The following is a 12,999-nucleotide window of genomic DNA, read 5'->3' on the forward strand; positions in this document are numbered from 1 at the left end:
GGTTACTGACACACTATAGGGACTAATCTGTCTTTCAGGACAGCAGACACCTTGGACGACAGAAAAAGCACAGTCAGGAGAATTGCAGAATAAAAAAGACAAAACAGTACAAAGCAGGTGACTTAACCCACATATGCTGGCACAGGAGAACTTGTGTGGTGTTGTGTGTGTGTGTGTGTGTGTGTGTCTGTATTGGTATGCCTCTGTATAAGAGACAACATTAGGGGAAAAAAATGACATTCCAAAATTAGAGGGAAAGCTAAGAGTCAAACAGGGGACATTAAAACTGGGATAGACCAAACCAAAAGAAAGGAGAATTAAAGGCTAACAAGAGTAGCTGGAAGTGTCGCCTGCATGCCTGGTAATTTATTAATAGAATTAATCCCCTTAAAGTGCCTGCCGAGGTGGCAACCTAAGAACCTGCTGGTGGACACCAGCAGTGAGGGAAGCCGTCAGGCTGAAGGAGGCCTTTTGGGCTTGGTTGGCCCAGCGGTCTCCTGAAGCAGCGCACAGGTACCAGGAGGCCAGAAGGGCTGCGGCTTCGGTGGTTGCGGAAGCAAAAACTCAGGTGTGGGAAGAGTTTGGTGAGGCTATGGAGGAGGACTTTCGGTTGGCCTCAAGGAAGTTCTGGCTAACCATCCGGCGACTCAGGAAAGGGCCGGGGAGGGGAACTGTTGACCCAGACTGGGGATGTTGTCAAGCGGTGCAAAGAACTCTTTGGGGAGCTCCTGAACATGGCTAACACATCCTCAGTGGGGGAGGTAGAGTCTGAAGACTCAGGGGAAGCCCCACCCATATCCCTGGCAGAGGTCTCTGAGGTATTTCAGAAGCTCCTCGATGGCAAGGCACCAGGTGTGGATGAGATTCGCCCTGAGATGCTGAAGGCTCTGGACACTGTTGGGTTGTCTTGGCTGACATGCCTCTTCAGTGTCGCGTGGAGATCGGGGACAGTACCTGTGGCATGGCAGACTGGGGTGGTGGTTCCCATATTCAAAAAGGGGGACCGGAGGGTGTGCTCTGATTATCGGGGCATCACATTGCTCAGGCTCCTTGGGAAAGTCTACTTTAGGGTGCTGGAAAGGAGGTTCAAACCGATTGTTGAACCTCGGATCCAGGAGGAACAATGCGGATTCCGTCCTGCCCATGGAATAACGGACCAACTCTTTACCCTTGTGGAAGTGCTGAGGGGGGCATGGGAGTTTGACCAGCAAGTCTACATGTGGACCGTGTCCCCAGGGCACTCTGTGGGGGGTACTGCGGGAGAATGGGGTACCGGGGCAGTTGCTACAAGCCATCCAGTCCTTGTATAACCAAAGTGATAGTTGTGTCCGCATTCTCGGCACAAAGTCAAACACGTTTTCGGTGGGTGTCGGACTCCGCCAAAGTTGTCTCGTCTCCGATTCTGTTTGTGATATTCATGAACAGGATCTCAAGGCGCAGCAAAGGTGAGGAGTGTGTTCGTTTTGGGAACCTCAGAATTGCATCTTTGCTTTTTGCAGATGATGTGGTTTTGTCGGCTTCATCAGAACGCGACCTCCAGTATGCACTGGGGCGGTTTACAGCTGAGTGTGAAATGGCTGGGATGAGAGTCAGCACCACCAAGTCTGAGACCATGGTTCTCTACCGGAAAAGGGTGGATTGCTCCCTCCGGTTTGGGGATGAGTTGTTACCTCAAGTGAAGAAGTTCAAGTATCTCGGGGTCCTGTTCACGAGTGAGGGTAGGATGGAGCGGGAGATTGACAGGTGGATTGGTGCAGGATCAGCAGTAAGGTGGACGTTGTACTGGACCGTTATGTTGAAGAGGGAGCTGAGCCGGAAGGCAAAGCTCTCAATTTACCAGCCAATCTTCGTTCCAACCCTCATTTATGGTCATGAGCTTTGGGTAGTGACCGAAAGGGTGAGATCGTAGATACAAGCAGCTGAAATGAGTTTCCTCCAGAGGGTGTCTGGGCTCAGCCTTAGAGATAGGGTGAGGAACTCGGACATCCGGATGGAACTTGGGAGTAGAGCCGCTGCTCCTTCGCATCGAAAGGAGCCAGTTGAGGTGGTTTGGGCATCTGATTAGGATGCCTCCTGGGCGCCTTCTTTTGGAGGTTTACCAGGTTTACCAACTGGGAGAAGACCCCGGGTTAGACCCAGAACTCGCAGGAGGGACTACATGTCCAGTCTGGCCTGGGAACGCCTTGGGATCCCCCTGGGAGGAGCTGGACGGCGTTGCTGGGGACAGGGACGTCTGGAGTGCTCTACTTAGCCTGCTGCCACCATGACCTGACACCAGGAAAAGTGGCTGAAGATGAATGAATGAATCATCCCCTTATAAACATGCGGGTTATGAAGAATAATCAAGCCTAAGTGGAGAGGATGTTGTCTGTTTGCCCATCTGTTGGCCTGCCTTCAGTATATATTATGTCTGCAGTTTCTAAAAATATGTCATTTATGTTGTATGTGCCCTTCTAAAAATGAAACCCTACTTGTCTACATTCACCATACAATCACACCTGGGAGCTGCCTAATGCAGCCAACTGGTGTTGAAGTGCCTTTTTTTCAGGGGCACCTCAACAGTTACTGAGGCAAGGGAGAGCATCACTGACTTACTTTCTCCAACCAGGCATTACTCAGCTGCCCAGGCTAACTGAAATCATGTCATTTTGGTAAATTCTGCTCATATAACCTTTCGGAACAAAGTAAAAGTTATTAAGAAACACTATAAGCCCCAGTATTTACTGCTGCTTCCTGACAAAATGGTCAACCAACTTATGTTACAGAGGATTTAATACAACTAAAACAACATGTTGTACATGGCATAAAACTGCCTCAGGGTAATCACTCAATTGGTTCAAAAATTGTTTTAGCAAATGTGTTGCAACTCTAGTATACAATGGGCTTCGGCCTCAGTAATTCTGCATCAGCAATCCTGTGAATGTAACATGTATGTCTGTCAATAAAACAATCTGGTTATTCGACTATTTTGTGTGTGTGTGTGTGTGTGTCTCTGTGTGTCTCTGTGTGTCTCTGTGTGTGTACGTGTCCTCACCGAGAGAGAGAGCAAGAGAGAGAGAGAGAAGTCAAGCCAACCGGTTGAGATATGTCAAATATGAACATTTGCTAAGAACCACCTTGGTTTATGTTGAAAAACGCTGAGGAAATTCAGTTCAGCTGTTTTTATATTTGCTTGTTTATGGCGGAATTTGAGCCTGAAGATTCACTAGTCTTCTGGGAATGAACAAAGTGTTAATTGCTGCCTCTGGTTTTTTGGTTACTCTGTGTGCCTCTCATACACAGACCAGCACAGACAGACTGGGATGCACACTTAATAACATGTCCACAAAGGCACATACACACACACATGCACACACATGCGTGCATGCAGCATGCACACACACACACACACACACACACACACACACACACACAAACACACAAACCTCTGTCTGTATGCCTGTGTCTCTCTCGTGCTGTGCTAGCAGGTACAATATCAGAGGTGTCACTAATCGTTTTAAACTATGCACTTTTATGTTCACTTCTTTCTCTCTGCTCTCCTCCTCCTCTGCTCCTCTCTCTCTTGCTGCACTATCTTCTCTCTGTTCTTTTGTAGAGCAAGGACGCATCAAGACAGTTTGCCTTAAAGAAGTCTAAAGAGATGCCAGCGGCATCGAGAGATGGATAGAAGGAGAGAGCTAGAAAGAGAGGAAACGTCTGGTATTTAAAATTTATACTTTCTTATGCCTTTGTTTTGAACTTGAACAGTAGAACTTTCCAGATTCTCTCTTTTGTTGTTCTATGACTCCCAGTGTGTCTGAGAGAGAGACAATAAGAGTCTGTGTATGCATGTGTATATTTAGCTCTTTTGTTAACATTAGGGGAGGTGGTATGACATGTGTGTGAGATTGTGAGTCTGTGTGTAGCCGTCTGCCTCGCATTATCTCCACACTGCCCTGATCAGCCTTGCCATTTATCAGTATGCACAATCAGCTTTGTTTCTATGCAATCAGACACACAAAAACAGTCATGGAGATTCTGTAAATCAAAAATATCTGTTCAGACCATTGGGTAAATAAATCAATGGTTATTTGTGTGTGCATGTGTTTTTCCCTGGTACTTGTCTAGAGAAATCAGCTCTTTCACTTGCTGACTAAAAGGATGAAAATGAACCTTTCCAAGGCCACAAGACAAGATTCACAATTGAAATAAACATTTATTTACCAAAAAGCGTGATTTGATTTGTGTCTTATATTAATTGTGATAGAGGAGGCTTAAAAAAGCACTAAAAGAATTTGTAGTGCATGGTCCCTAACCATCACAGTGTTAATGACATGCTAAAGGATAAACCCTGGAAGTATTGGTGATACACTCCACTCACTGCGATACACACTGACTGAATTCCTAAACCTGGAAGAATGAATGTTAGGGTAAACTGCCCACCCTCAACAGGTTCACTAAATCCGCCATGGGATCTTTTTGAGCTGCATCAAACTTTCGCATGCATTAAGAAACAGCACAGAACAGTATGACTAAGTATCCTCCACTTTTCCCCACTGTGCATTCAGTTTGGCTTGTGAGCTGCTACTGCAAGAATATTATTTCTTTTTTAAACTTATCATCCAAATCACAGACGGTAAGCAGGAGGATTTGAATGTTTTTATTCTAAAATGTTAAGTTTAATTATTGGGTTTAGCACCAACAAAACAACTGTTGAAAGTTTATTTAAACTGTTTGTACACGTGCGTGTACATCTGCATGCATATATGGGTGTGTGTGTGTGTGTGTATTTTATGTGTGCACGTATTGTTATTCTTGTGAGGTGTGACCCTTGACAGCCCACCTTTGTTGTGAGGGCAAACTTGGTTTGTTAAGACATTTTGGCTGGTCCTTTTCTCCAGTGGGCTATTTTGGGGTTAGGATTTGGTTTAGGATTAGGGTTATGATCAGGATTCGATTAAAGTTAGGGTAAGGGTTAAGCTAAGGCATGTAGTGCTGATTGTTAAGGTTAGGTTTAGGAGCTAAGGAATGAATGCAGTCAATGACAGGTTTTCACAACAATAGAAGTACCTGTGTGTGCATGTTTATAGTAGTGTGTGTACCTGCTGGTGGTGTTGTAACATCACGACGCAGACTCTCCACGCAGCCCTGGGTATTACAGGCTCTGATCCAAAAGCTGTAGTTGGTAAAGGGCCTAAGGCCTGTTACAGGGAACCAGCTACCTGCTGCTGTACCACCATCCAATACACCATCACCATCTATGAGACAAACAGACAGATAGAAAGACAGACAGACAGAGAAATAGAGAGAGAGAAAGAGGGCAGTCTATCTTTTGATCTTTCAATCATCTATCTATTTAATACAACAACTACTAAATTATGCATGTGTGTGTGTGTGTGTGTGTGTGTGTGTGTGTGAGAGAAGTGACTGAGAGAGGGACAGACAGATAGATATATTCTTCTAAAGCTCTATTCAACACACAACTAGCATTTGTTCATTTGAAAAGTTACACATGGAGTGTATCAGGATTTTAAACTGAGATTCTCTGAAGTTTATGGGTTGGGAGAAATTATATAGCAAACAATCCAGATCTAAATGCTATTGGGAGCAACATTTACATAGCCTTTATTATGCATCTATATTATAAGTAGTAATATGTGTATTAGTAGCATAGTACTACTTCATCTCCGACCCCTCACATCCTGCTCATCACCTCTTCCAGCTCCTTCCCTTACGGGAGGCGCTACAGGTCACTGTCCACTAAGACAAAACGCTTCACAAACAGTTTTTCCCCCCCTGGCCATCAGGACTCTGAATTCCTCCCTATACTCCCCTCCTCATACACCATTGGCTCAAATACCACCATTCACATAATTGTTATGCATGTTATGTTTATTTCTGTCATTGTGTAACTGTACTGTTTCTGATAATATGTGGAGGGTCTGTTGTTGTCCATGTATGTATTGTGCTGCACAGTTTGTGTACCAAAAACAAATTCCACTGGCCTCGGTCGTGTGGCTAATAAAACAATCTAATCTAGTAGTAGTGTAGCATGTGTAGCATGTGTATTTTATATCATTTGTCCTCAATAACAATGGCCTTAAAAGGTTGCTCGCAGTAGTGGCTGGACTTGGATTCACGACTAGCATTGCTGAGGAGGAATAAGGGAGAAAGAGACAAGAGGTGTGAGGTCAGTTGGACAGGGAGGGAGCGAGAGAGAAAGAGGAAGATGAGAAAGGGAGGGCATGAAAAAAAAACCGAGAGAAGCAGTATTTGACATAAAAAATAAATAAATAAATAAAAAAACACACCATGCAAATCTATCCAATCTTTCCAGGAAAACATACACACACATTAACTGAAATAGGTGTATATCAAAGAAGCAAGGGGATATGGGTAACCAAGGCAAAAAGTCATCTCTCTCTTATTCAACACACTCCTTATCCCTCTTGCTATTCATTTCAACCTGTCTCTGTGAGGAACAGATCAAAGTCCTGCAATGTGTGCGAGCATGTATATATGTACAGTATGTGTGCGAATGTCTGTATATCAGTAAATGTGAATGTAGTGTGTAAGTAAAAGAAGGGTGTGCTAGTCAAAAACAATGTATGCTTGCACATTCATGTGAGTGTGTGTGTGTGCGCAATCCCCTCGTTTCGTCTTCCTTCCATTGGTTTCCTCCCCTTTGCTCTACTAAGTCATATTCTTTGGATTTTACTTGTTTCTTTAGAAATAGAGGCCTCTCATCTGGCCTCTCCCCACAGCTTCTCAGACTCTGACTGTCTTTTTGTTCCTCCTCTCCTCTTCAAAACCTTGCTGGGCTCTGGCATCCTGTCTCTCGCCTCATACCAGGTCTCCACTATGTGCTGTTTTCTATCTGATATGTTTTCCTTTGACTGTGCCTTCCTTCAGTTTGCGTTTCATGTTTCACTGCAAGTGGGGGTTGTGTGAGATTTTGTATGTGTGTGCCTTAACCTTTACTAAGTTTAGTTTTAATAACAGTGATAAGGCCAAGTTAAAAAAAAAAATTAAATAGTTAAAAAAAGAAAATGTGGCCCCAAGAGCAAAATACAATCGGTCACTTATTTAACCAGATGCCTATTTGATTAAATCTGATGCCTCATTTAAATATTGCACATAGAGTACGTTTGCCAAATCTTCAGAGTAAGCAGCATTTAGATTATGTATATGAATTTTGTGGTCCATTTAAGAAAGATTCCAGGAAAATGTAGTTTAATAAACCACAGATTACCTGACTCTTCAACCAACACTGTATTCTTAAATGATTGGATGCTTTATCGGCATATTAAATGTTTTCTTGGGTCCTAAGGCTGCAAGGAGTTTAACTGGTTGAGCATACACATTTGAACTGAATTACATTATGAAAATACGGGTTGTGTTGGGAATAGAAATAATCATGTATAGCTACTAACAAAACCATTTAAGTCATATCTGGACTGAATGAGAGAAGGAATAATACAATGTTTAATTTTTTTAGATGGATTTGAAGTAAAGCAAACAAAACCATAGATTTACAAGGTTATGTTTGAAATGTAATGCATATATCTATCTACTTACATAGCTAATGAGCTCTTTGTGGTAATACAACAATATAGATATCAGAGATATGCAGAAGTAATTTTCTTCCAAGTTTACTAGTCAGGAGATTTTCTGAGTGAATAGTGTGTGTGTGTGTGTGTGTGTGTGTGTGTCAGTGTCCATGTTACCATTGCTTTTGTAGTGGAGTGTGTAGCTGAGGTTTCCATTGGGTCTGGGGGGGGCTGTCCATCGAGCTTGGAGTGAACGGGAGCCCTGACTGGTCACTTCCAACAGAAGAAGTCCCATTGGGGCCATCTCTAACGTACGGCTCTCCACCTGATATGAAAAAAACAAAACAAAACATGAAAACACGGATACACAGGGGCAGAGAAATAGGCACCATCAATACTGGCTACAGACACATTGTTTAACTTATCAGACCTGTGTCAAATCTGTGATACAGGTCAATATTTTTGCTGGCTGATTTAAATCATATATTTTAGGGGTGTCCAGGTAGCATGGCGGTCTATTCCATTGCCTACCAACATGGGGATCGTAGGTTCAAATCCCCGTGTTACCTCCGGCTTGATCGGGCGTCCCTACAGACACAATTGGCTGTGTCTGCAGGTGGGAAGCCAGATGTGGGTATGTGTCGTGGTCGCTGCACTAGCGCCTCCTCTGGTCGGCTGGGGCGCCTGTTCAGGGGGGAGAGTGAACTGGGAGGAATAGCGTGATCCTCCCATGTGCTACGTCCCCCTATTGAAACTCCTAATTGTCAGGTGAAAAGTGGCTGGCGACTCCACATGTATCGGAGGAGGCATGTGTTAGTCTGCAGCCCTCCCCGGATCGAAAGAGGGGGTGGAATAGCAACCAGGACGACTCGGAAGAGTGGGGTAATTGGCCGGATACAATTGGGGAGAAAAAAATCATATACAGTGCATCCGGAAAGTATTCACACCCCTTCACTTTCCCCACATTTTTTTTATGTTACAGCCTTATTCCAAAATGGATTAAATTCCTTTTTTTTCTCATCAATCTACACACAATACCCCATAATGACAAAGCGAAAAAGGTTTTGTAGAAATGTTTGCAAATTTATTAAAAATAAAAAACTGAAATATTGCATGTACATAAGTATTCACACCCTTTGCTATGACACTCAAAATTGAGCTCAGGTTCATCCTGTTTCCACCGATCATCCTTGAGATGTTTCTACATCTTGATTGGAGTCCACCTTGAGTAAATTCAATGGATTGGACATGATTTGGAAAGGCACACACCTGTCTATATAAGGTCCCACTGTTGACAGTGCATGTCAGAGCAGAAACCAAGCCATGAAGTCAAAGGAATTGTCGGTGGACCTCCGAGATTGTATCGAGGCACAGATCTGGGGAAGGGTACAAAAAAAATTCTACAGCTTTGAAGGTCCCGAAGAGCACAGTGGTCTCCATCATTCGTAAATGGAAGAAGTTTGGATCCACCAGGACTCTTCCTAGAGCTGGCCGCCAAGCCAAACTGAGCAATCGGGGGAGAAGGGCCTTGGTCAGGGAGGTGACCAAGAATATCTCTGGAAAGACCTGAAAATAGCTGTGCAGCGATGCTCCCCATCTAACCTTACAGAGCTCGAGAGGATCTGCAGAGAAGAATGGGAGAAATACCCCAAATATAGGTGTGCCAAGCTTGTAGCTTCATACCCAAGAAGACTTGAGGCTGTAATCGCTGCCAAGGGTGCCTCAACCAAGTACTGAGTAAAGGGTGTGAATACTTATGTAGTACATACAATATTTCAGTTTTTCATTTTTAATAAATTTGCAAAAATTCTACAAAACCTTTTTCGCTTTGTCATTATGGGGTATTTTATGTAGATTGATGGGGGAAAAAAAGGAATTTAATCCATTTTGGAATAAGGCTGTAACATAACAAAATGTGGGGAAAGTGAAGGGGTGTGAATACTTTCCGGATGCACTGTATTTTAGCATTAACTCAAACAAAGTTCATGATACTTTTTTATAATATGATATACTTATTTCCCAGAACATCGTCAAATAGGACTTAGTTAAAACCTTCCAAATGAGACTTTTCATATTGCCAACCTCTTCTCTGTCCCTCCCATCTCGCTCTCCCTTATCTTTTTTCCCTCCTGTCCCCCTCCTCTCTCTTGCCTCTTCCCCTCTTCCTCTCTTCTTCTCATCTCCTCCTCCACCACTATATGTCCTCTAATTCCATTTCCTCCTCCTTATATTCTGTAATGCCTTTCTCTCTTTCTGCACATCTCCTTGTCATCTCTCTATTCTTCTCCTTTCTAACCCCTCCTAGGCTCCTTTCTCCTTCGCTCACTCTCCCATGTCATCTCCTCCTCTCTACTCCAATCACCTTCCACTTCCTGCCCTCCTTGCTCTTTTGTCCCCAGTGCTCTCTCCACACATCCACTGTCCCTTCTGTTCTGCTGAGTCAGCCATTCTAGTCCTGTTTGACTAAATATGGTGTCCATATTGGAAAAATGCCTAAAAATATGGCCTGTCGTCAGAGGCATCATGGAGCTTGGAGTGGCATTCCTTACCAAATGTCACTGTCGCCACGCCAACCCCCATTATTGAGCTGAGCGAATCGATCACCTTTATGACAGCCAGTGACATGTGAACGCGTGCGCACACGCACGCACGCACGCACTCACACACATACTCACTCACTCACTCACTCACTTACTCACTCACTCACTGAGCAACATGTGCAAGTCAGTGTCCACTGTGTCAAACAGTTAAATGGTCCTGTGGTTGAAAATACTACATTTGCATTGTAATGAGTGGAATGTATTGTACACACATGCTCAACACAGACACACGTGCAGACACGCACATACAACTTTGTTAAAAGAAACACTCAACAGTAGGGAAAGTGCTCAACAAATAAGGAGCAAAATAATCCAGTGAGTCAAGTAAATTCTTTATGAGAAAGTACAAGCCTGTTTCATGCCATAAGCAATCATCAGCTGTCAATAAAGCTTATTTTATTGACAGCTGATGATTACTTATGGCATGAAACAGGCTTGTACTGTCTCATAAAGAATTTACCTGACTCATTGGATTATATATATATATACACACACACACACACACACAAACACATACATACATATATATATGTAAGGTTTTTTTTCCGAAACCGTCAATAGTGTTGTGAGTGCTTGACAAATGAGGAGCAAAATATCAACACGGATACAGGAAAATCTTTTATTAAAATCTTTTTTCCTGTATCCGTGTTGATATATATATATATATACATACATACATACACATACATACATACATACACACATACACACATACACACACACACATACATACATACATACATACATACATACATATACATACATATACATACATATATATACATACATACATATATATATACATACATACACACACACACACACACACACACACACACACACACACACACACACACACACACACACACACAGTATATATTGTTGAGCACTTTTCCCACCATTATTTTTATATACATATAAATATGCATGTTCTGACCAGAAGTTGTTTAGTTGGTTCATTTATTACTAGTAAATCATCAGTTGCTAAGTGCTTATTTTTATTGAAAGGATTAATTAAATTGCTCATCTAATTAAGCCTATAGACTGCAAGTGTGAGCAAAAGTGTGAGTGACCCACTGACCAATGGTCCCTTGCCACAGCCCTGTGCTGTACAGGCCTGTAGTCTGAGTGTGTGTTGGCTCCATGGAGTAAGACCATCCACCACAAAGAACCTTTGGGAGGAAGTTGAATTCAAAACAATTTTGCCGTCCAGCCAGAGACCATAGCTGGTTATTACACCTGAGAAAAGAACACACCTTTTGATTACAACAGGATAATTTAGGAATGATGTACACAAGCAAGAACACAAGCAAGCACGCACGCACACACACACGCGCGTGCATGCTCATGCACGCACGCACGCGCGCGCACACACACACACACACACACACATACACACACAGGAAAATCACATTTCGGTTAATATTGTTGTTGTCACATTACATTAACTTGAATTTATTCCCTAACTTTAACCTCACCCCTTACAGCTACACCCCAAATCCCGACTTTAACCTTAACCTAATCTACATTTAAAAATAAAGTGGACTTTTTACTAAATAAGGACCAACAAAATGTTCTCTTGTAATTTCTTACAAGGTGCTGATGTCATGTGACTACTCCTGAGTCTTGGTCTAAAAAATATAAGTTACACATCTCCTGCGGCTCTGTTTCTGCAATCTATGTCTACATAAATCTGTCATGGAACTCTTCTTTGTCTATTTATATTGCTTATTTGTGACTTGTGTCTCGACTGGCTTGAGACTGTGCAAAATTCCCATCATTTGACCGTAGTCTAAATACTCCAACCTGCTCGTTAATGCAGTCTGGTGTACTCAGGTGATAAAAGTGGCAGTGAAATGATAAATGTAAGTACGACTACAGTCACGACAGAGCCCCTTAGCAGGACGGCAGGAAAAGAACACACATGCACCTGTGTGTTGGTGTGAACAAGCATGTGCACACAACGGTTCTTAGACAAGCGCAATCACATGTGCAAATGCACATCCACATCCACACACACACACACACACACACAGTGACACATATGGGCATTCACACATACAAATGCACACATGGCCACTGTAATTACATTACATCCACCTAATAAAAAAAAAGAAAAACACTATGGTGCCAAATGTGCTTTTCCTTAATAAAAATGCATACAGGGGCTCAAAAGATCAATGCTAAGAACTAAGAGCCTATTCTGCTTTAATCATGTGTGGGTTTTTTTATTGCTCAATGCGGATATACACACCTATCAGGAAAATGAAGATACAAAAACCCCACCAATGCCAACCAGAACTGGGGAGCTCTTAATGTGGCCAATCACACGTGTGCATGTGTGCGTGTGTGTGTATGTGTGTGTGAGTAAGCCCATATCAGTATAGGTTGTAATAAAGACAGGTTGGGAAATGAAGCAGTGAATGCATAACAGGCTTATTTCCCCTCTTTGTCTGCGTGTTGCCCCGACCTAATCCCCGAGAGGATTATCCCCCACAAATCCCCGCGGAATTGGGGAGAGGAAGAGTGTGTGTGTGTGTGTGTGTGAGAAAGAGTGAGCGAGAGCGAGAGAGAGAGGGAGGGAGGGAGAGAGAGAGACAGAGGATAAACATTGAAATGTGGGCCTGTGAAACCCAAGAAAGCGAAACTCCATCATCATTGTCATAAAAAAAAAACAAAAAACAAAAAACGACCTGAGTAAAATAAAGAACTGAGCTCTTCTCCCCTTTTAAGGAGAAATTAAAGCTTTTAAGCATGAGATAATCACGTAATCATGATTAAGTGTCTCCCTCGTTATAAATTGCTGTCACTGGATGAGAAAAGCTTGAAGTAATTTATCCAAGCTAATATGCACACACATCACAAGGTTT

The 12,999-nt window shown here is 42.9% G+C and overlaps 1 protein-coding gene across 1 annotated transcript in view; it reads right to left on the minus strand.

Moving 5' to 3' along the window:
• The window catches only part of ush2a (Usher syndrome 2A (autosomal recessive, mild)), a 577,949-nt gene that overhangs the window by 213,383 nt on the left and 351,567 nt on the right, over positions 1-12,999 (minus strand). Inside the window, 3 exon segments of the mRNA XM_056279331.1 lie at positions 5,082-5,237; positions 7,707-7,854; positions 11,211-11,368. Of these exon segments, the coding sequence (XP_056135306.1) occupies positions 5,082-5,237; positions 7,707-7,854; positions 11,211-11,368 (462 nt within the window).

Source organism: Lampris incognitus, chromosome 4, assembly GCF_029633865.1.
Source record: "Lampris incognitus isolate fLamInc1 chromosome 4, fLamInc1.hap2, whole genome shotgun sequence".
Classification (NCBI taxonomy): domain Eukaryota; kingdom Metazoa; phylum Chordata; class Actinopteri; order Lampriformes; family Lampridae; genus Lampris; species Lampris incognitus.